This window comes from Amblyraja radiata, chromosome 9 (assembly GCF_010909765.2).
Source record: "Amblyraja radiata isolate CabotCenter1 chromosome 9, sAmbRad1.1.pri, whole genome shotgun sequence".
Taxonomy (NCBI): Eukaryota; Metazoa; Chordata; class Chondrichthyes; order Rajiformes; family Rajidae; genus Amblyraja; species Amblyraja radiata.
Genome location: NC_045964.1, coordinates 38,310,593 through 38,331,261, shown reverse-complemented (window position 1 = coordinate 38,331,261; position 20,669 = coordinate 38,310,593). Strand labels below are relative to the sequence as shown.

Genomic DNA, 20,669 nt, shown 5'->3' with positions numbered 1-20,669 from the left:
AAACCTAAGCCTAAACCAAGGCACAGATGGACATGTGGATATGCAGGGACCCAAGAAATATGGCACGTGCAAGCAGACGTGATTTGTTTAACTTGGCATCATGTTTGGAACAGACATTGTGCTCCAAAGAACCTTTTCCTGTGTTGTACTGTTCTACATTCCATAAAGTCTTTGGAGTACTAAACAAAGAGAACGCTTCCCCTAACTGAGGAGATACTCAGAAATTGAGGTAGGTCATTGTGCACTGAGCTGATGAAACATTTCTTTGGTCAGAGGGTGGTATATCTCAGTTACTGCGTTCATTCAAAACAAACATGGCTAAACTTCATGAGATCTAAGGATATGGAAATATTGCAGGAAAACTTGGTTTAGGTAAAATATCAGCCATGATCTTGATGAATGTCAAAGCAGATCACATAGTTTACTCCTGAGCTCAATTGTTATTTATTTATTCAGCGACAAATTTACCAGCCTGTAAATGGCACATTTTGTAATACGAGCAGGGTGCTCTTTCTCTGAAAGGATGAAGATGAAATTAGTTTATCGTGGCATCATGTTCGGCATAAGACATTGTGGTCCGAAAGACCTGTTCTTGTGCTATGCTGTTCTATGTTCTATGAAATAAAATACACCTTTTGTTTAAGTCAAGAGTATTTAATTGTCATATGTACTGAAACAGAACAATGAAATTCTCGCTTGCAGCAATATAACAGGTTTGTAAACACAGTACTCAATAGTTAACAAAATAAACAAAAAAAAGTTTGATAAATAAAACACACAATATAGGCCAAAATAAAACAAAGCCAAAAGTCGTTTGGAGTTTAGTTGGCGTTCAATGTGCTCAATAGCTTGATGGCTGTCAGGAAGAAGCTGTTCCTGAATCTTGAAGTCACAGTATTCAGACTCCTGCACCTTATTCGCGATGGCAGGAGTAAAATGAAAGCAGAGCTAGGGTGTTATGTGATCTTGAGGAACATAATGCCAAGTTAAACTAATCTCTGTGTGCGTGTCATACATACCCTCCATTCCCTGCATATCTATGTGCGTATCTAAATGCCTCCTAAATGAAACGATTGTATCTGCCACCACCACCATCCTTTACAACACATTCCAGGCACCCACCACCCTCTGTGGGGAAAAAAACATGCCTCGACATCTCGTTTAAACTTCACCCCTCTAACTTAAAGCTATGCCTCCTAGTCTTTGACATTTCCACTCAGGGGAAAAGGTCCTCTGTCTGCACATTGCACCACTGGCACTGTTGTGGTTCCCTGGAGTGACATCCCTTCCCTTGTTTGAAGGAGGGGGAATTGCCCCACCTGACTCAACCCCTTAATGTTGAGCAGAGGAAGGGCCCTAGCCCGTGGTGGTCCCCTCCTCCCTCCTCCCTCTACGGATTGAGTGCAGTTGCCCTTCCTGATGAAGCGAGCGGTTGTCTGACTGCAGACAGTGACCACCCACCGGCACCATGCGTCCTGTTGCCCAATAACAGGTGCAGCCGGACACGGGGCATCTGGGCAACCTGTCAGTGCAGGGAGGAGCCAGCTTCCTACCCCCATCCATGGCTCCCGCCTCCAGCCCGGAGCGGGGAGCGCTGCCGCCGCCGCCTGGCCGCCCGGCGAACTCCGGCCCGGCAGCAGCAGCAGCAGCTAATGGCGGAGAAGCTCCCCGGTCTCGGCCTCTACCTCAACCCCGGCAACGTGCTTCTGAGCGGGGCCAGCATGGACGCGGAGAAGGTGAGGGGAGGGGAGGGAGCAAGGCCAAGCGCCGGGCTGGTCCCCGCGGAGCCAGCCACGAGGGGCGGGGGAGAGGGCGAGGCGCGGTCGGCAGCGGCCCTGGGTATCCCCGCAACCGCTGGGAATTGTATTGCTTCCCCCACCAGGAGCGGCTGGGGATGTCTCCCCCATATCTCCCTGCCTACGGATAGTACCCGAACTGGCGGGTTGGAACACAAAATCTAATTCTCAGTGCAAATCATCTGGTCATTCACTTCCCATCTGGACAAAGTCTTGTACAATTCCCATCTGGACAAAGTCTTGTATAATTCCCACCCGTCCACATACAGCATTTTGTAGGATTACTCTCTACTCCCCACCAACCAGTGTCCCATTTCCCATGCAACGGCTGGCGATGGAACACTTCCCCTTCCACCTCCCTCTTTCTGTCACCCTCTTCCCATTCCCTTTGCTCTCCAACCCCCTCCATTCCTTTCTATCCCCTTGCTACCCTTTCACCCATTCCCTCCGATCCTCTTTCCCTTTCATTCACCTCCTTCAAAGCTTCCAGGCATCCAAACAGTGCTTCCAGATTGCACAGCGATTCACTGACACATTGTAATCACGAATATAGGTATTTTGGCCCAACTCTTCCACACTGATCAATAGAGCCAGGATTTTGCCATGCATTCCTTTTCGTGCCTTTTTTGATAATTTCAACAGGATAATGCCCTTTTCACGATCGAGTGCCTAAATCAGCCTTTTTTTGCCTTTTTGCTAAAAGGTTGTGCTATTTTCTCTTGTACTGTGATTACAATGACGTTTTCTATGTTAACACGTTAATATTAATGTTATTATTAACGTGTTAACATAGTATAACTTACAAGAAAACTTCCACCACCGGGGCAAAACTGGGGGTGCCACTGTCGGTCATTCATTCGTTCGTGTCGCTGCCCGCTGGTTCAGTCTTCTCCAAGATCTATTTAAGAAAGAACTGCAGATGCTGGAAAAATCGATGGTAGACAAAAAATGCTGGAGAAACTCAGCAGTTTCGGGTCGAGACCTTTCTTCAGACTGATGTGGGGGGGGGGGGGGGGGGGGGGGGTGAGGAAAAAAGGAAGAAGTGGAGACAGTAGGACTAGAAGGAGGGCTGGGAAGGGGGAGGAGGGAGGAGGGAGAAGACTAGGGCTATCTAAAATTAGAGAAGTCAATGTTGATACTGCTGGGATGTAGACTTCCCGAAGCGAAATACTCAAGCTTATCTCCTCACTACATTTACTGCTGGCTTCAGTCGCAAATCTGATTTTTCGAGTGATCTGTGCAAGTCATTCATTGATGATGGAATTCCACTGTGGAAATTGGAAAACAAATCTCTCAGGTTTTTTAGAGAAATGGGCAGAGAAACATATACCAAGCGAGTCATCATTACAGAATAATTATGTTGACAGCAACTTCAACATTGTTGTGCAGAAAATTAGAGATGAAGTTGCATGCAACAAAATATGGATCTCAATAGGTGAGACAACCGATGCTGTGGAGGGATATGTTGCCAATGTGGTCATCGGTACACTGGAGGCAGGTCAACCATCAAAGGAGTATTTGTTGACATCGGAAGTATTGGATAAGTCAAACAGCTCAACTATTGCTCAGTTGTTTACATCTTCACTTGCTGTACTTTGGCCAGAAGGTATAAAACACGAGAATATTATTTTGTTGGTGACTTAAAGTTTTATTCCCCAAAATGTTGCATTAGCTTAGCTCAAGGACTTCATAGAATTGCCAAGCACATACGTAGCTTGTTTCCAAATGTCGATCGCCTAGTTTCCAATGTTAAGAAAATCCTCAAAACACCGTCACGTGTGCAGTTGTTCAAGGAAATGGCATCTGAGATTCCGCTACCTCCTCAGCCCGTTTTGACTAGGTGGGGTACATGGCTCTCTGCTGTACTCTACTATGCTGCAAATTTTGAAAAGATGAAAGAAATAGTCAACTGTTTTGATTTGCAGTCAGGATCGTCAGTGAAATCATGCATAAAAAGTCCCTCCATCTTGTGTTTATTGCTTCCTATTTTGCAAACTTCCCACAAGCTATCACTTCCCTTGAGAAACATGGCGAAACATTAGTGAATAACTTGCAGGTTTTCAACAAAATAACTGACGATATTCGTAAAGTTCCTGGCGATGTAGGTAAAGACATACACGGAAAATGTGAGAGAGTGATTTTAGCTAACAAAGATCTTGAAGAAATACAAAACATAGTTAAAGTTCTCAAAGGTAGTTGTAATACACAAGATATCAACATGAATATAGAGTCGATAGCTTGTGACTCAGCTGGGGTAGAAATAAGTTTTTCACAACTGAAGCATAGTCTGTTTGACAGATGGCATAGTTTAACACCAGATAATTTGAAAAAAAATGCTAGTAATTATGTGCAATCAGGCAACTGGTCATTTAATGAAGTATACCTTTATATTATAATTTTTAACCATATTTTGATTGTGGAAATAAATGTGTTATGCCTTTTTTTTTGTCATAAATGCATTTTTTGTGCCTTTTTTGTAATTTTATTATGCCTTTTTGCCTGCCTATTTCAGAGTTTTTTAGTGCCTAAACATCCTGGCTCTACTGATCAACCTCCCATCTAAGATAGTCCCATTTGGCCACATTTCACCCATATCCCTCTAAACCCTTTCCTATCCAGGTGACTTTTAAATTTTGTAATTGTACTTGCCTCAACTATTTACCCTGGCAGCTTGTTCCATATATATGTACTATACAATGTGAAAAAGTTGCCCCTCAGAGTCCTGTTGAGTCTTTCAACAAATCTGTTCCCTCTAGTTTTTGATTCCCCTTACCTTGTGAAAAATACTCTGTGCATTCACCCTATCGATATCCCAAATTATTTTATACATCTCTAAGAACACCACTCAGGCATCCACCGATCTCTGTTAAAAAAAAACTCAAATAATGTCCTTGGAAACAAAAGTCAGTTAATATTTTTGGCACCAGGCATGAAACTGTCATTTGTTTATATTCCACCGAACTGAATGTTTCCAATTTTGCCCTTATTAACATGTAAAACACAACTGCACATTAGGCTGTAATCTTCATGTAGAACTCTTCCCTCCAAGTCAGAATTATTTTTGAATGATTTAACAGAAACCTGCATCTACAACATGGAGTAGTACTCTATCGTGAGAAATGCAAAAAATATTAAATTGAGATCACCCTGCCAAGCCCACTTAAATAAGAGATCCTGTAACACAATTCAAAGAGTAGGGACATTCTCCTGATGTGTTTTTTTTTGCTCTGTGTGATGCAGTGGCTTTTGTTTTACACGGAAGAATGCTCAATAGAAGCTGGATGAGAGAACGTATTGTCGTACTCAATATGCCTAGTTATTGCATCATAGTAATACAAAGCAATGGTACCAAATTAATAGAGTGGGTTGCGTTAAAATTCTTGAATATTCCATTTTAAGTGCTATTTCTGTTCTGTGTTGCACTGGGAAGGGTTCACCTATGCTTGTGGGAAGCGTCAGAGGTAATTAAAGTTGACTTTTGGGGGGGAAATGTTTTGAACTACCTTTGGTTTTGAACGAAGATGACTGTATTACAAATTAATTCGAGTCGTATAGAGTCTTACACTGTCGAAACAGGCCCTTCGGCCCAACTTGCCCACACGGGCCGCAAGTAATTCTTGAGCTCTTCAAGTATCTCCTGGCAGGAGGAAATCTCAAACAACAAATCTGGGCAGGATTAATGAAAATGTCTTTCTTAGCATCAATAGTTAGGATCTATAGTAGAAAAGATCAGAAATTATTTGAATGGTTGTTATTTTGTTGTAAAGGAATCAGTACATTCAGACTTTAAAAATAAGTATTAAAGATCATTTAGTTACCAAATTTCAAATAGCACACAATGCTTTCTTTTAAAAGCACACCACATGCTTTCGACAAGGATCTCATGATAAACTGATCCAGAGGATTAAGGCATGTGGGATCCACAGTGATTGTTGGATTGGGTTCAAAAGTGTCTTGCCTATAGAAGACAAAGAAAAGATAGTGATGGAGCAGTGTTATACTGACTGGATGTCTGTGACCAGTGGTGTTCCACACTGATCAGTGGTTGGACCACTGAAGTTTGTGATGTTTATAAATGATGTGGACCAAATGTAAGGGGGTTGATTAGAATTTGCAGATGACACAAAAATTGATGGGATTGTGGATGGTGAAGAGGTTGTCCAAAAATCCGGCAGGATATAGACAAGATGGAAATGTGGACTGAGAAATGTCAGGAGATTTACTTGGCAGGGTTTGTTTTACACAGATAGTGGTAGGAATCTGGAAGGCACATCCAGAGGAAGTGATGGAAGCAGATACAATAGCAAGAAGCATTTTGAGAGGCACATGAACATGCGAGGATTTGAGGGTTATAGACCATGTGCAGGCAGATGTGCAGTTCAAATTGCATCATGGTTGGCACAGATATGGTCAGAAGAGGTCAACCTCTGTGCTATATGTTTCTATGTACATGAGAGTTGAGAGTGCTACTGATAATAGTGGAAACAATCTTCTTATCGAGTCCACATCACAAGATTAGAAATTGTTCAGCCAGAACTGAACACACTTCTCGGCATCTGCAAACAATGGCGTCTTGCGCTTCTTGTGCATAGTGGTGGAAAGATTGGTGGAAACAGGGCCGCGACATGAACCCCATGTCTCACAATAAAGAAGGCAAAAAAATGTTTTAAAGCGGGCCCTCAGTTCAGTTACTGCAAAATATTCTTTATATTCAGGTGTCTGTATCACGCAAGGAGCTTTCACATTGCAGGAACGCAGATTTTGAAATTATTTTTAGAGATACTGTATTGAAACAGGAACTTAGGCCCACCGAAGGTAGACACAAAATGCTGGAGTAACTCAGCAGGTCAGCAGCATCTCTGGAGGGAAGGAATGGGTGACGTGTCGGGTCGAGACCCTTCTTCAGACCCGAAACGTCACCCATTTCTTCCCTCCAGAGATGCTGCCTGGTCCGCTGAGTTGCTCCAGCATTTTGTATCTACCTTTGATTTAAACCAGCATCTGCAGTTCTTTCCTACAGACTTTGGCCCACCAAGTCCACGCTGAGCATCAATCACCCATTTATACTAGTTCTATGTTATCCCACTTTCTCATCCGCATTGTACTCATTAGGGGCAATATACAGGCCAATTAACCCACAAAATTGCACATCTTTGGGATGTACGAGAAAATTAGAATCCCTGGAGGAAGCCCACGCAGTGACAGAATGTGCAAATTCCACACGGACAGCACCCGTGGTTGGGATCGAACTCAAGTCTCTGGTGCTATGAGGCAGCAGCTCTATCAGCTGCGGCACTGTATGGCCCCAATGATGCTGCATGGTAACTTAATGGACTACATTTTATAACCCCACTAGCCAGGTAAATTTATATTTGACCTGATTTTGAAAATGCTAATACTAGGGTCCTGAATGTAGAATATCCACTCAAAAAGAACAAGCAACTGGAGATCAATATTTCAAATAATTGTGAACCCAATTACAAAAGTGTCTGCATGCTGTTGATCAGTGATGCTGCAAACTTAGCAGCATCAAGCAATACAGCAGCACCACGCATGTACATTTTTTGCCATCTAATGTTTGAATTTCTGTTCGTGTACAGTTTTGTGTTGTGCATTGAGGCAATATATACTTGGAATTGAGATTGTTGAATTATTCTTTCATGATTCGCCTAAATAGTTAACTTTATTTATTTTTCTCATAAGCTGCAGGCAAATGGGAAATCATTTGAGACTGTAGAACTTGGAGATGTAGGTATGAAAAAAACAAAGGTTCCTCGGAGAATCATTCACTTTGCAAGTGGTGAAACCATGGAGGAGTACAGCACAGATGAAGAAGAACAGGAAGAAGAGAAAAGAGATTTGTTGCCTACAATTGATGTCGTAAGATTTGTCTACTATAAAGTTATTTTTGTAAATCATAGGCAAAATGACAATCTAGGTGTAAAATATTACTTTTTTTTCAGAGCAAACTTCCTTGGGCCCCATTCCTGTGGTTCTACATGCTAAGATTTGCTACGGGAACACTGTCAGGTAAGCATAATGTATAGATAGTATCATTAATTACAAGACTAATGAGCTATTGTCAGGATCTGATGATATTTGTAGACGCAAGTAACTGCAGATGCTGATTTACACAACAAAAAATACAACGTACTGGAGTAACTCAGCAGGTAAGGCAGCATCTCTGGAAAATATGGACAGGCGATGTTTCGGGTTGGGACTCTTCAGATTGATTATAGTGGAGGGAGAAACCAGGAAGAGAAGTGGGAGTGGGACAAATCTGATGACGGTTCTGAGATTAGATGCAGGAACTTGATGAATTGATGGTGGTCAGGGAGCAACATTAAATGAAGGAAACAAAGTAGAGAAATAGAACCTGAGAGATAAGTGAAATGTTTTTTAGCAGGCAATAATGAAAGTGATAATTTTGAAAAAATATCTTGTTCAAGTAGTATTAATGATATAATTGAACATTTATTTATGATCTTGTAATTTTTTTTAGTGTGCGACTTCATGGGAGAAAAGTTAGCTTCCCTTTTTGGTATAAATGCACCGAAGTACCAATATGCTATTGACGAGTACTATAGGATAAAGAAGGAGGTAAGCAAATTGCATGTGACTAGTCAGTAAAGGACATGTCATTTAGAGGGTGTCTCAATCCTCGCTTTGGATATGTTTGAGAAAATCACTAAGTACCATTGAACTCCCCAACTAGAAATAGAGGGCTACATCTGATTCCCAGTATAGACAATAGGTGCAGGAGCAGGCCATTTGGCCCTTCGAGCCAGCACCGCCATTCAATGTGATCATGGCTGATCATCCCCAATCAGTACCCCGTTCCTGCCTTATCCCCTGACTCCGCTATTATTAAGAGCCCTATCTAGCTCTCTCTTGAAAGCATCCAGCGCCCTCTCAGGCAGAGAATTCCACAGACTCACCACTCTTGTGAGAAAAAGTGTTTCCTCGTCTCCGTTCTAAATGGCTTACTCCTTATTCTTAAACTGTGCCTCCTAATGGCTCATTAACCTCGAGGCCCTTTATCAAATCCGGTTCATTACATACCACTAAATCCATAATTGCCTTCTCCCAGGTAGGCTCCAATACAAGCTGTTCAAGGAATCCATCACAAAGGCACTCTACAAAGTTCCTTTCTTGGGGTCCAGTACCAACCTGATTTTCAGTCTACCTGCATGTTGAAATCTCCCATAACAACCACAGCATTACTTTTACTACATGCCAATTTTAACTCCTGATTCAACTTGCGCCCTATGTCCAGGCTACTGTTTGGGGGCCTGTAGATTGGTCCCATTAGGGTCTTTTCACCCTTACAATTCCTTAGTTCTATCCATACTGACCACATCTCCTGTTTCAATGTCACCCCTTGCAAGGGACTGAATTTCATTCCTCACCAACAGGGCAACCCCACCCCCTCTGCCCACCTGTCTGTCTTTTCGATAGGAAGTATACCCTTGAATATTCAGTTCTCAGCCCTGGCCCTCTTGCAGCCATGTCTCAGTAATTCCCACATCATACTTGCCAGTTTCTAACTGAGCCTCAAGCTCGTCCATTTTATTCCTTATACTTCGCGCATTCATATACAGCACTTTGACCTCCGTATTCACTTCCCCACTCGCAATAGGCCCTGATCTTACTCTGTTGTCCATTCTCAAGCTTTCCTTCCCATTAATTCAAGAATCTTTTGTATTTTTTCCTGTAGCCACTTCCCCTTCAACTCCATCTTTATACTCCCAATTTGTCACTCCCTCCCCCCTACTATTTAGTTTAAACCCACACGTGTAGCCCTAGCAAACCTGCCTGCCAGAATGTCAGTCCCCCTCCAGTTAAGGTGTAACCCGTCCCTTTTGTACCTGGTCACCCCTACCCCAGAAGAGATCCCAGTGGTCTATAAATCTAAATACTTGCTCCCTGCACCAGCCCCTCAGCCACACATTTAGACCCCCTATCTCCCTGTTCCTGTCCTCACTAGCACGTGGTACTGGAAGCAATCCAGAGATAATCACCCTAGAAGTCCGGCATTTCAGTCTACTTCCCAACTCTCTGAAGTAATGTTGGAGAACCTCCTTCCTCTTCTTCCCGATGTCGTTTGTGCCTACGTGCACAACTACTGCCGGCTGTTCACCTTCTCTCTCTCTTGAGGATGTTCAGAATTCGGCTCATGACATCCTGAAACCTGGCACCAGGGAGGCAACCGACCATCCTCGCATCTCGGCTGCCGCCACAGAATCCCCACTGTCTCAGAATTTGTGTTTAAAGTTTCCACTTCATGCAGAGAAAAGGTGGCTTCACATCATGACCACAAGATTTTCTGTGTAGGAACTGCTAATGTTGTTTCATACCGAAGATAGACACAAAGTGCCGGAGTAACGCAGTGGGTCAGGCAGTTTTTCTGGTAAAAAAGGATGGGTGACGTTTCGGGTCGGAAGGTCTGCATAAGGGTTCCAACCCGAAACGTCACCCATCCTTTTTCTCCAGAGTTGTTGCCTGACCTGCTGAGTTACTCCAGTACTTTGTGTCTATTCAAGATGTCTGTGATGTAAATAGCATTACGGAGAGAGGACAAGCCTTGTATACACAGTAACTGGTAAGAAGTACTCCAAGAGAAAGCTCAGCCTTGTTCTTCAGCCCAGCTATAATCAGGCAACTGAACAGTCCTCACATCAGCTGGTTCTGGTTCTGACGCCCCATCTACCTCCGTGGCGACCTTTGAACCATCTTTAATCAGACTTATCAACTATACAAGGCATTGGACACAAGTATGAAACTACATTTAACACATTTAAAATACTAATATTTAATAAAGTCTCTCTTGATTGAAATCTTTACCTGTGCAACATTTTCATGAGCATTATTTGAATCGACTCCCCATGCAAATACCGAGGACCTATTACAATGTTACTTTCCTTTGCTACACACCATGTGGACAGTTTCAGACAAAGTATTGCAAACAGCTCCTAACAACCTTGGGACCTCCATTCCTCCATGAGAAAGAATTTCTTTAGTCAGAGGGTGGTGAATCTGTAGAATTATTTGCCTCAGAAGGCTGTGGAGGCCAAGTCAATGGATATTTTTAAGGCAGAGATAGATTCTTGATTAGTACGGGTGTCAGGTGTTCTGTGGAGAAGGCAGGAGAAGGGCTAGGAGAGATAGATCAGCCATGATTGAATGGCAGAGTAAGCTTGATGGGCTGAATGGCCTAATTCTTCTCCTATCGCTTATGACCTTATGTAAATGTCATTGCAACTTTGGCACTTCTAATGTCCATTTTGCAGACACAGTTAATAATGTAGATATTGATCATTATGGACTTGTGTAGGGTAGTTAATTATGGGAGCAATTTGACACAGTGGTGGATAGGAAGACCTAATCTGATATCCAGTGATAGTGTCAAATACTGATTCTAGTGTAGTTTATTATTGTCACATGCACTGATATGCAGTGAAAAGGTTTTATTTGTGTGCTATGCAGTCACAAACAAGGCCACATGAATATGATCAAGCTGTCCATAGTGCACAGATAAAGGTACAACATTTATTGCATGATATAACATTGAAGTCTGATAAAGTCCAAATAAAGATAGTTTGAAGGTCTCCAATGAAGTAGATCGGAGGTCAGGACTGCATTCCAGCTGATGAGAGGACCGTTCAGTTGCTTTATGACAGCTGGGAAGAATCTGTTCCTGAATCTGGAAGAGTAGGTTTTCAAACTTCTGTACTTCTTGCCTGATGGGATACGAGGGTGGGACTGGTTCTTGATAATGCTGGTGGCCTTGCTGAGGCAGAGTGAAGTATAGACGTAGTCGAAGGAAGGCTGGTTTGTGAGATCCTCTGGGCTACTTCCACAACACTGCAATTTATTTCGGTCTTGAACAGAGCTGTTCCCAAACCAGGTGGTGATGCATCATTTCTATGGTGCACCTGGAGAAGTTGGTGAGGATTGTTGGGGACATGCCAAACGTCCTAAACTATATTCTTACATATCTGGTGGTGAATCTAGATAAATCAGCAACTTACTAGCAAACATTAAAAGCTGTACTTCATAAAACACATACTGATACATTTTAATGGTGTGAAATGAACCCAGGTACCAGGGGTAATCATTGCAACTAAGTATGTAGTTAACAAGTTGATGAGTTATTATAGAGGACACAGCAGAAAATTAGCATTAGATGAAGTACTATCACAAAGGAATGAGAAAATGAATTTTATAGAAAGACTAATTGCCAGTTTTCTTATGCAATTCTGCTAATATCTGAAACTAAATGTTGCAGGAGGAAGAGGAAGAGGAAGAAAATAAAATGTCAGAAGAAGCTGAAAAGAATTACCAAGAACAAATAGAAAAGCAGCAAGATGTGGTCAGTGCACAAGATAGCTTACCGGCTGTTAATGCATCATTTGTAAATGTCAGTTTTGAGATGGAAAACGATCCTACACCTACATCAGAAACCAAACAAAGAGGTGATCCTATCCCAACTTAGAAGCTCTACAAAAGGAGGAAGATAAGCAGATGTTCTGCCCTTTTCTCTAAAAAATAAACCACGCCTTAATTTACTGATTCAAAATGCAGTTGTGCCTTGTAAAGTCGTTCACTTCTCACTTCATTTTGCTTTCCATCATGTGTCTGCTATAATTATCATAATACTACACAGGTTTGTTTAATCTAAATAATTGCGTTATTTATTTGTAATGTTATTTTTCTCTTTATAAATAAATTGTCTATTCGCCTTTTTAAACTACAGAACTTTAATAAAATTTCTGCAAACTATTTTTACACTATGTACAATCCACAGCAATTCAATACAAATGCTCAAGTAAACCGAGGGGGGAAAACAAACAGAAACAATGCGTAAAATCACGAGTCATCCAGTTCGGCATTACCATCATTGTCATTCGCAACAAGAACTTCGCGGTTTTCATAAGTCCAAAATCCATTTAGATCAATTAGAATACTGCTGACAGTGTCGCCTTGCCCACTGCTTATCAAATCTTGAAGTGTGATTTTATATGGGTCTTTAGGTTTAACCATGTCAAAGATTTCATCCTGCAAAAATTAAAATATTTTTCAGTATAACTTATAGGTTATACATTCATTGCAGTAAAAACAAGCCTATACGGTTTAAAGAAAAACATTGTCCATTGGTTCTCTCCAGTTGCTGCCTGACTCACTGAGTTACTTCAGCGCTTTGTGCTTTGTCTATATTTTACTCTGCCTAAATGTAACAGCTAAGCTGGAGTTTCTATAGATCCCAGCAATAACATATTGTCACAATTCTGCTCAGTGAGGAATAATTGCTCCTGCCTTTTTGAAGTCGGATTATAGGCAATAGACAATAGGTGCAGGAGTAGGCCATTCGGCCCATCAAGCCAGCACCGCCATTCAATGTGATCATGGCAGATCATCCATAATCAGTACCTCGTTCCTGCCTTCTCATATCCCCTGACTCCGCTATCTTTAAGAGCCCTATCTAGCTCTCTCTTGAAAGTATCCAGAGAATAGGCCACCACCGCCCCCTGAGGCAGAGAATTCCAGTCAAGAGAGTTTTATTGTCTTGTGTCCCAAATAGGATAATGAAATTCTTGCTTGCTGCAGCGCAACAGAACTCAGAGCTTACGTGGATTTTGAAGCAGGAAAAAGCACTGATTGGCTCAACCCCGTGTGGGAGGAGAGTTAGAGGTGAGTCAGAGGGGGGGAAACAGTTTAAAAAGAGTGGCAAAACACAGACAGACTTCTCAGAGCTTACGTGGAGTTTGAAGATGCAGCAGCAAAGAGAAGCAGGAAAAAGCACTGATTGGCTCAAGCCCGTGTGGGAGGAGAATCAGAGGGGGAAAGTTTAAAAAGTGCGGCAAAACACAGACAGACTTAACTCAGAGCTTACGTGGATTTTGAAGACGCAGGAAAAAGCACTGATTGGCTCACGCCCGTGTGGGAGGAGAGTTATAGGTGAGTCAGAGGGGTAAAACAGTTTAAAACAGGAATGTGCTTTGTAAATTGGTAAATTAGGCAATTTATCAGTCAATATAAGCAAGACAGCTCTTAGGGAGCGGCTGTGAGGGAAGTGCGTCTTTGGCTCGAGAGTCTTCGGTGAGGAGAGGAGGCCACGCATAAAGCTCGAAAGGACGGAACGCGGTGAACACGTCGGGGCAGATGAGACAGTGTGAGGCTTACAGAATGTGGGTGTTCAGGGACACGGATGGAGCCTATGGCTGCTGCAACTGTGGCAAGTGCGTCCAGCTTCAGCTCCTGAAGGACCGTGTTGGGGCACTGGAGAAGCAGCTGGATGACTTCAGGGCTATCCGGGAAAACGAGAGTTTCCACGACAGGACCTACAGTGAGGTAGTCACACCGAGGATACGGGAAGAACCAAGGTGTGTGATGGAGAGAAAGGGTGGAAATTGTGGAGTGCAGAAGACCCAGGTGGCTGTGCCTAATAAAAACAGGTACGCCCTCTTGGGAAATGTCCGGGGATACGATGTTTCCAGTCCGAGCGGCGGACACGTCGGTGGCTCCAATCTTAGAGATGGGACTCGACCGGCAAGTCCGACATCGGGCAGAGCCCTAGTGGTGGGTGACTCCATTGTCCGAGGAGCGGACAGGAGATTCTGTGGCGGCAGACGAGGTGCGAGGATGGTCTGTTGCCTCCCTGGTGCCAGGGTTCAGGATGTCATGAGCCGAATTCAGAACATCCTCGAGAGAGAAGGTGAACAGCCAGAAGTTCACGTAGGCACAAATGACATCAGGAAGAAGAGGAAGGAGGTTCTCCAACATGAGTTCAGAGAGTTGGTAAGACTGAAAAGCCAGACTTCTAGGGTGGTTATCTCTGGATTGCTTCCAGTACCTCGTGCTAGTGAGGGCAGGAACAGGGAGATAGGGGATCTGAATGTGTGGCGGAGGGGCTGGAGCAGGGAGCAAGGATTTAAATTTATAGGCCACTGGGATCTCTTCTGGGGTAGGGGTGACCTGTACAATAGGGACGGGTTATACCTTAACTGGAGGGGGACCGACATTCTGGCAGGCAGGTTTGCTTGGGCTACACGTGTGTGTTTAAACTAAATAGTAGGGGGGAGGGATTGACAAATTGGGAGTATAAAGATGGAGTTCAAGGGGAAGTGAATACAGGAAAAATTACAAAAGATTCTCGAATGGGAAGGAAAGCTCGAGAAGTGACAACAGAGTAAGGTCAGGGTAAATTGCGAGCGGTGCAAGGGGGGAAGTGAATACGAAGGTCAAAGTGCTGTATATTAAAGCGCGAAGTATAAGAAATAAAGTGGACGAGCTTGAGGCTGTTAGAAATTGGCAAGTATGATGTTGATGGGACTTAAGGCTGATAAATCCCCAGGGCCTGATGGTCTGCATCCCAGGGTACTTAAGGAAATGGCTCTAGAAATCGTGGATGCATTGTAATTTTCCAATGTTCTATAGACTCAGGATCAGTTCCTGTGAATTGGAGGGTAGCTAATGTTATCCCACTTTTTAAGAAAGGCGGGAGAGAGAAAACAGGGAATTATAGACCAGTTAGCCTGACATCGGTGGTGGGGAAGATGCTGGAGTCAATTATAAAAGATGAAATAGCCACACATTTGGATAGCAGTAACAGGATTGGTCCGAGTCAGCAGGGATTTACGAAGGGGAAATCATGCTTGACTAATCTTCTGGAATTTTTTGAAGATGTAACTAGGAAAATGGACAAGGGAGAGCCAGTGGATGCAGTGTACCTGGACTTTCAGAAAGCATTTGATAAGGTCCCACATAGGAGATTAGTGGGAAAAATTAGGGCACATGGTATTGGGGGTAGAGTGCTGACATGGATAGAAAATTGGTTGACAGGAAACAAAGAGTAGGGATTAACGGCTCCCTTTCAGAATGGCAGGCAGTGACTAGTGGGGTACCGCAAGGCTCGGTGCTGGGACCGCAGCTATTTACAATAACATCAATGATTTGGATGAAGGGATTCAAAGTAACATTAACAAATTTGCAGATGACACAACGTTGGGTGGCAGTGTGAACTGTGAGGAGGATGCCATGAGAATGCAGGGTGACTTTGACAGGTTGGGGGAGTGGGCAGATGCATGGCAGATGAAGTTTAATGCGGATAAATGTGAGGTTATCCAATTTGGTAGCAAAAACAGGAAGGCAGATTACTATCTAAATGGCGTCAAGTTGGGAAAAGGGGAAGTACAATGGGATCTGGGGGTCCTTATTCATCAGTCTATGAAAGTAAGCATGCAGGTACAGCAGGCAGTGAAGAAAGCGAATGGCATGTTGGCCTTTATAACAAGAGTCGTCAAATATAGGAGCAAAGAGGTCCTGCAGTTGTACAGAGCCCCAATGAGACCACACTTGGAGTATTGTGTGCCGTTTTGGTCCCCTAATTTAAGGAAGGACATTCTTGTTATTGAAGGAGTGCAGCGTAGGTTTACAAGGGATGGCGCTACTGTCATATGCTGAGAGAATGGAGTGGCTGGGCTTGTACACTCTGAAGTTTAGAAGGATGAGAGGGCAGCTCATTGAAACATATAAGATTGTTAATGGTTTGGACACGCTAAAGGCAGGAAACATGTTCCCGATGTTGGTGGAGTCCAGAATCAGGGGCCACAGTTTAAGACTGAGTAAGCCATTTAGAACGGAGACGAGGAAACACTTTATCCCCACAGAGAGTTGTGAGTCTGTGGAATTCTCTGCCTCAGAGGGCGGTGGAGGCAGGTTCTCTGGATGCTTTCAAGAGAGAGCTAGATAGGGCTCTTAAAAAATAGCGGAGTCAGGGGATATGGGGAGAAGGCAGGAACGGGGTACTGATTGGGGATGATCAGCCATGATCACAGTAGGCCGAATGGCCTACTCCTGCACCTATTGTCTATTGTCTATTGTAAACATAATACAGAACGGAATATAAAAGTTCAGTGTGTCTATCGTCCATAGATCATATATACACAATAAATAAACAGATAAAGTGCAATAATAATAATAATAGACTGTTATTGTTCAGAGCTTATTTGATGTTGTGTTTAATAGCCTGATGGCTGCGGGGAAGAAGCTGTTCCTCAACCTGGATGTTCCAGATTTCAGGCTCCTGTACCTTCTTCCCGATGGCAACGGAGAGATGAGGGTGTGACCAGGATGGTGGGTCTTTGATGATGTTGGCAGCATTTTTGAGGCAGCGACTGCAATATATCCCTTCGATGGTGGGGAGGTCAGAGCTGATGATGGACTGGGCAGTGGTCACAACTTTCTGCATTCTTTTCCGCTCCTGGACGTTCAAGTTGCCGAACCAAGCCACGATGCAGCCAGTCAGTATGCTCTCTGCTGTGCACCTGTAGAAGTTCGAGAGAGTCCTCCTTGACATACCGACTCTCTGTAATCTTCTCAGGAAGTAGAGGCACTGATGTGCTTTCTTTATAATTGGATCAGTGTGCTGGGACCAGGAAACATCTTCGGAAATATGCACGCCCAGGAATTTGAAGTTTTTTACCCTTTCCACCATCGTCCCGTTGATATAAACGGGATTGTGGGTCCCTAGTCTACCCCTTCCAAAGTCCACAATCAGTTCCTTGGTTTTGCTGGTGTTGAGAGCCAGGTTGTTGCGCTGGCACCATTTGGCCAATCGGTCGATCTCACTTCTATTCTCTGACTCATCACCATCTGTGATTCGTCCCACAACAGTGGTGCCATCGTCAAACTTGATGGAGTTCGCACTATGTCCGGCTACAGTCATGAGTATAGAGTGAGTACAGCAGGGGGCTGAGCACGCAGCCTTGAGGTGCTCCCGTGCGGATTGTTATCGAGGATGACACATTTCCACCAATACGGACAGACTATGGTCTGTGGATGAGGAAGTCGAGGATCCAATTGCAGAGGGATGCGCAGAGACCCAGATCCGTGAGCTTGGTAACCAGCTTGGAGGGGATGATGGTATTAAACGCCGAGCTCTAGTCTATGAACAGCCTGACATACGAGTTTTTGTTGTCCAAGTGGTCCAGAGCGGATTGGGGAGCCAGTGAGATCGCATCCACCGTTGACCTGTTGTCGCGGAAAGCGAACTGCAGTGGGTCCAGGTTCTTGTCGAGGTAGGAGTTGATATACGCCATAATCAACCTCTCAAAGCACTTAGAAGTTAGTGCCACTGGTCGATAGTCGTTGAGGCATGTCACCTTGCTCTTCTTGGGCACTGGTATTATTGATGCCCTTTTGAAGCAGATGGGAACCTCAGACGTGAGATGTTGAAAATGTCCGTAAAAACTCCAGCCATTTGGTCTGCACAAGTTTTGAGACATCAGGTCCAGGCGCTTGCCGAGGGTTCACCCTTCTGAAGGATCTTCTAACGTCGGCCTCTGTGACTGTGACTGAAATACCATCATGGCAAATGGGGGCTCGGGGAGGCACATAAGTGTTCTCCCTATCAAAGTGTGCGTAGAATGCATTGAGCTCATCAGGGAGTGATGCTGCGCTGACATTTGAGCTGCCTCCTGATTTCGCCTTGTAGGAGGTGATGGCATTTAAGCCCCGCCACAGTTGCCGAACGTCAGTCTCATCCTCCAGCTTAGAGCAAAAGTCCCTTTTGGCCTTTTTGATGGCTTTACCATGGTCGTATCTGGACTTCTTGTAGACCTCTGCATCTCTAGACCTGAATGCCCGGGTCTGGTCTTCAGAAGAATGCGGATCTCATGGTTCATCCAAGGCTTCTGGTTCGGAAACACTCTGAAGGTTTTTGTTGGGACACAGTCCTCCACACATTTCCTTATGAAGTCTGTAACGACTGTGGCGTATTCATTCAGGTCTGTTACCGAGTCCTTGAACATTGCCCAGTCTACAGACTCTAAGCAGTCCTGGAGTTGTTCCTCTGCCCCCCCTGCCCCTGCCCCCCCCACCCAGCTCTGTACAGTCCTCACCTCTGGGGGTGCTCTCTTCAATTGCTGCCTGTAGGACAAATTGTTTCCTCTATGTGAAAAAGTGTTTCCACATCTCCGTTCCAAATGGCTTACCCCTCATCGGGAACATGTTTCCTGCCTTTAGCGTGTTCAAACCCTTAATAATCTTATATGTTTCAATAAGATCACCTCTCATCCTTCTAAATTCCAGAGTATACAAGCCCAGCCGCTCCATTCTCTCAGCATATGACAGTCCCGCCATCCTGGGAATTAACCTTGTGGACATACAATGCAAGGCTATACTTTAACAAGTTGTTTTGAATCCAGCACGGGTCTTATGGGAATACCACTTGGAAAGGAAAATGGCCAGTTAAAAATTGTACTGTCCATCACCGTTTTTCATTTATGATAAACAATTTAATCCTATCTCACTACTATGATCAAATGGCACATTTACAAAAATTGCAGAAGTAGTTGTTCTTTAATTGTATTCTTTATAATCAATATCACAGTTACAAATATACCTTAACATCTTGAAAAGAAACTGGCTCCTGCCCATGAAGTTTCATTTGTTCCTGGATAGCCTGTATGAATACAAACAAATTATATTACCACCACATGATATACAAATAAATCAGAAAAACATTTCTGCTAAAATCACTGTAGATTAGTGTGTTAGTACTATATATATATATATATATATATGTTACCACAAAGATTATGCATGCTGCACATTCCTTATGTCACTCATACTGCTGATCCGCCCACAGGCTTGATAGTGAGTTATCTCTCTCTCTCTCTCTCTCTCTCTCTAGTTAGATTAGCTGAATGCATGGAGACGAAAGCACCTGGTGTTTCCTCCGCAGAGTTGCTAATAAAAGACTATGGATTCTAATCACTATGTGTGAGTCTGATCATTTCAACATGGTGTCAGAAATTTTGGACCCTCTCCTCGCCTAGTTGGTTTACGTTTATTTTAGTTTTTTTGTTTTGTGTTCATTTTGTGGTTTTACAATGGCTGCTTCTCTTCGCAAGCCTGGGTCTTTAGTGTTTGATGGTGACCTCGCCGAGCGTTGCCGCATCTTTGAAGAGGATTTCACTGTGTATGTTCATGCGGCGCATGCTGCCGCCGCTCCAGATGTTGGTGCCTCTATTCTCCTCAACTTGGCCAGTACAGAGGCCACTCGACGTGCTAGAAGATTTCATTATGAATCGGCGCAGTTCAATGCTGCGGGTGTCCAGATTGTTCCGGCTGAATCTATTCAAGACCCTGAGTGCCTACTTTAACAAGTTCAAACAACTATGTGAGTTACGCATTAATCTTGTGATGGAGCGCCATAATTTTTTTTCTTGCAGCCAAAGGCTGGGTGAACCTGGCGAAGCGAACATCAGTTCTTTGAAGCACCGCCAGTTGATATGAATTTGACAATTTGTGCGATAGTCTGATACGAGACAGATTGGTTTATGGAATTCTCAATGATAAGGTACGTGATGAACTTCTACGTGATGCTGATCTCACTTCTGTAGAGTGCTGAAAATCGCTGTCGTATTGCAGAAATGACAGATTCTCACACCAAATCTTTGGGGCAGAGTCCCCATTCGGACTATAATGTTAATGTTGCCGGCACGGTTTATCAGGCCGAACGCCAGTTTTCACAGGTGCCTGGTAGATCTGGTGTTAAGTTTCATTAATAATTGTGTGAACTATGGAGGTTCGCATGCAGGCATTCGTGAATGTTGCCCGGCTTATGGAAAACGTTTCCACTTCTGTAAACGCAGAAATCACTTCATTCGTTGTTGCCATTCGCATGGAAACAGAATACAGACAAAGTAATCTGTCCACCTCCTCTAACGTGAGAGCTTAGATCCAGAGCTTTCCCATGCGGCTCCCACACAAGCTTCTCTGACTAATGAGGACATACTGCCTGCTAACGAGAGACTGGATATCAACATACATTCCTTGTCGGATTTGTCTCGTAAACATCAAGATCCC

At 43.7% G+C, this 20,669-nt stretch overlaps 2 protein-coding genes across 2 annotated transcripts in view; one reads left to right on the top strand and one right to left on the bottom strand.

The window, feature by feature from the left end:
- The first annotated feature begins 1,460 nt into the window (after nt 1–1,460).
- On the top strand, nt 1,461–12,368 carry fam177a1 (family with sequence similarity 177 member A1). Its single transcript, XM_033027162.1, has 5 exons — nt 1,461–1,736; nt 7,500–7,676; nt 7,760–7,826; nt 8,299–8,396; nt 12,085–12,368. The coding sequence occupies exons 1-5, from the start codon at nt 1,653–1,655 to the stop codon at nt 12,289–12,291; spliced, it is 633 nt and encodes a 210-aa protein (XP_032883053.1). The 5' UTR covers nt 1,461–1,652; the 3' UTR covers nt 12,292–12,368.
- Nucleotides 12,369–12,535: 167 nt separating this feature from the next.
- The window catches only part of ppp2r3c (protein phosphatase 2 regulatory subunit B''gamma), a 51,032-nt gene continuing 42,898 nt past the window's right edge, over nt 12,536–20,669 (bottom strand). Inside the window, exons 10-11 of the mRNA XM_033026443.1 lie at nt 19,201–19,260; nt 12,536–12,854 (exon numbers count right to left, since the gene is read on the bottom strand). Coding sequence (XP_032882334.1) covers nt 12,666–12,854; nt 19,201–19,260 — 249 coding nt within the window. The 3' untranslated portion in view covers nt 12,536–12,665. The remainder of the gene's footprint in view (nt 12,855–19,200; nt 19,261–20,669) is intronic.

Excerpts from the sequence above, each read along its gene's own strand:
- fam177a1 (XM_033027162.1), top strand. The coding sequence starts at position 1,653 with ATGGCGGAGAAGCTCCCCGGTCTCGGCCTCTACCTCAACCCCGGCAAC. Across the intron at positions 7,827-8,298 it reads TGCTACGGGAACACTGTCAG|TGTGCGACTTCATGGGAGAA; the intron begins GTAAGCATAATG and ends AATTTTTTTTAG. Across the intron at positions 8,397-12,084 it reads ACTATAGGATAAAGAAGGAG|GAGGAAGAGGAAGAGGAAGA; the intron begins GTAAGCAAATTG and ends TAAATGTTGCAG.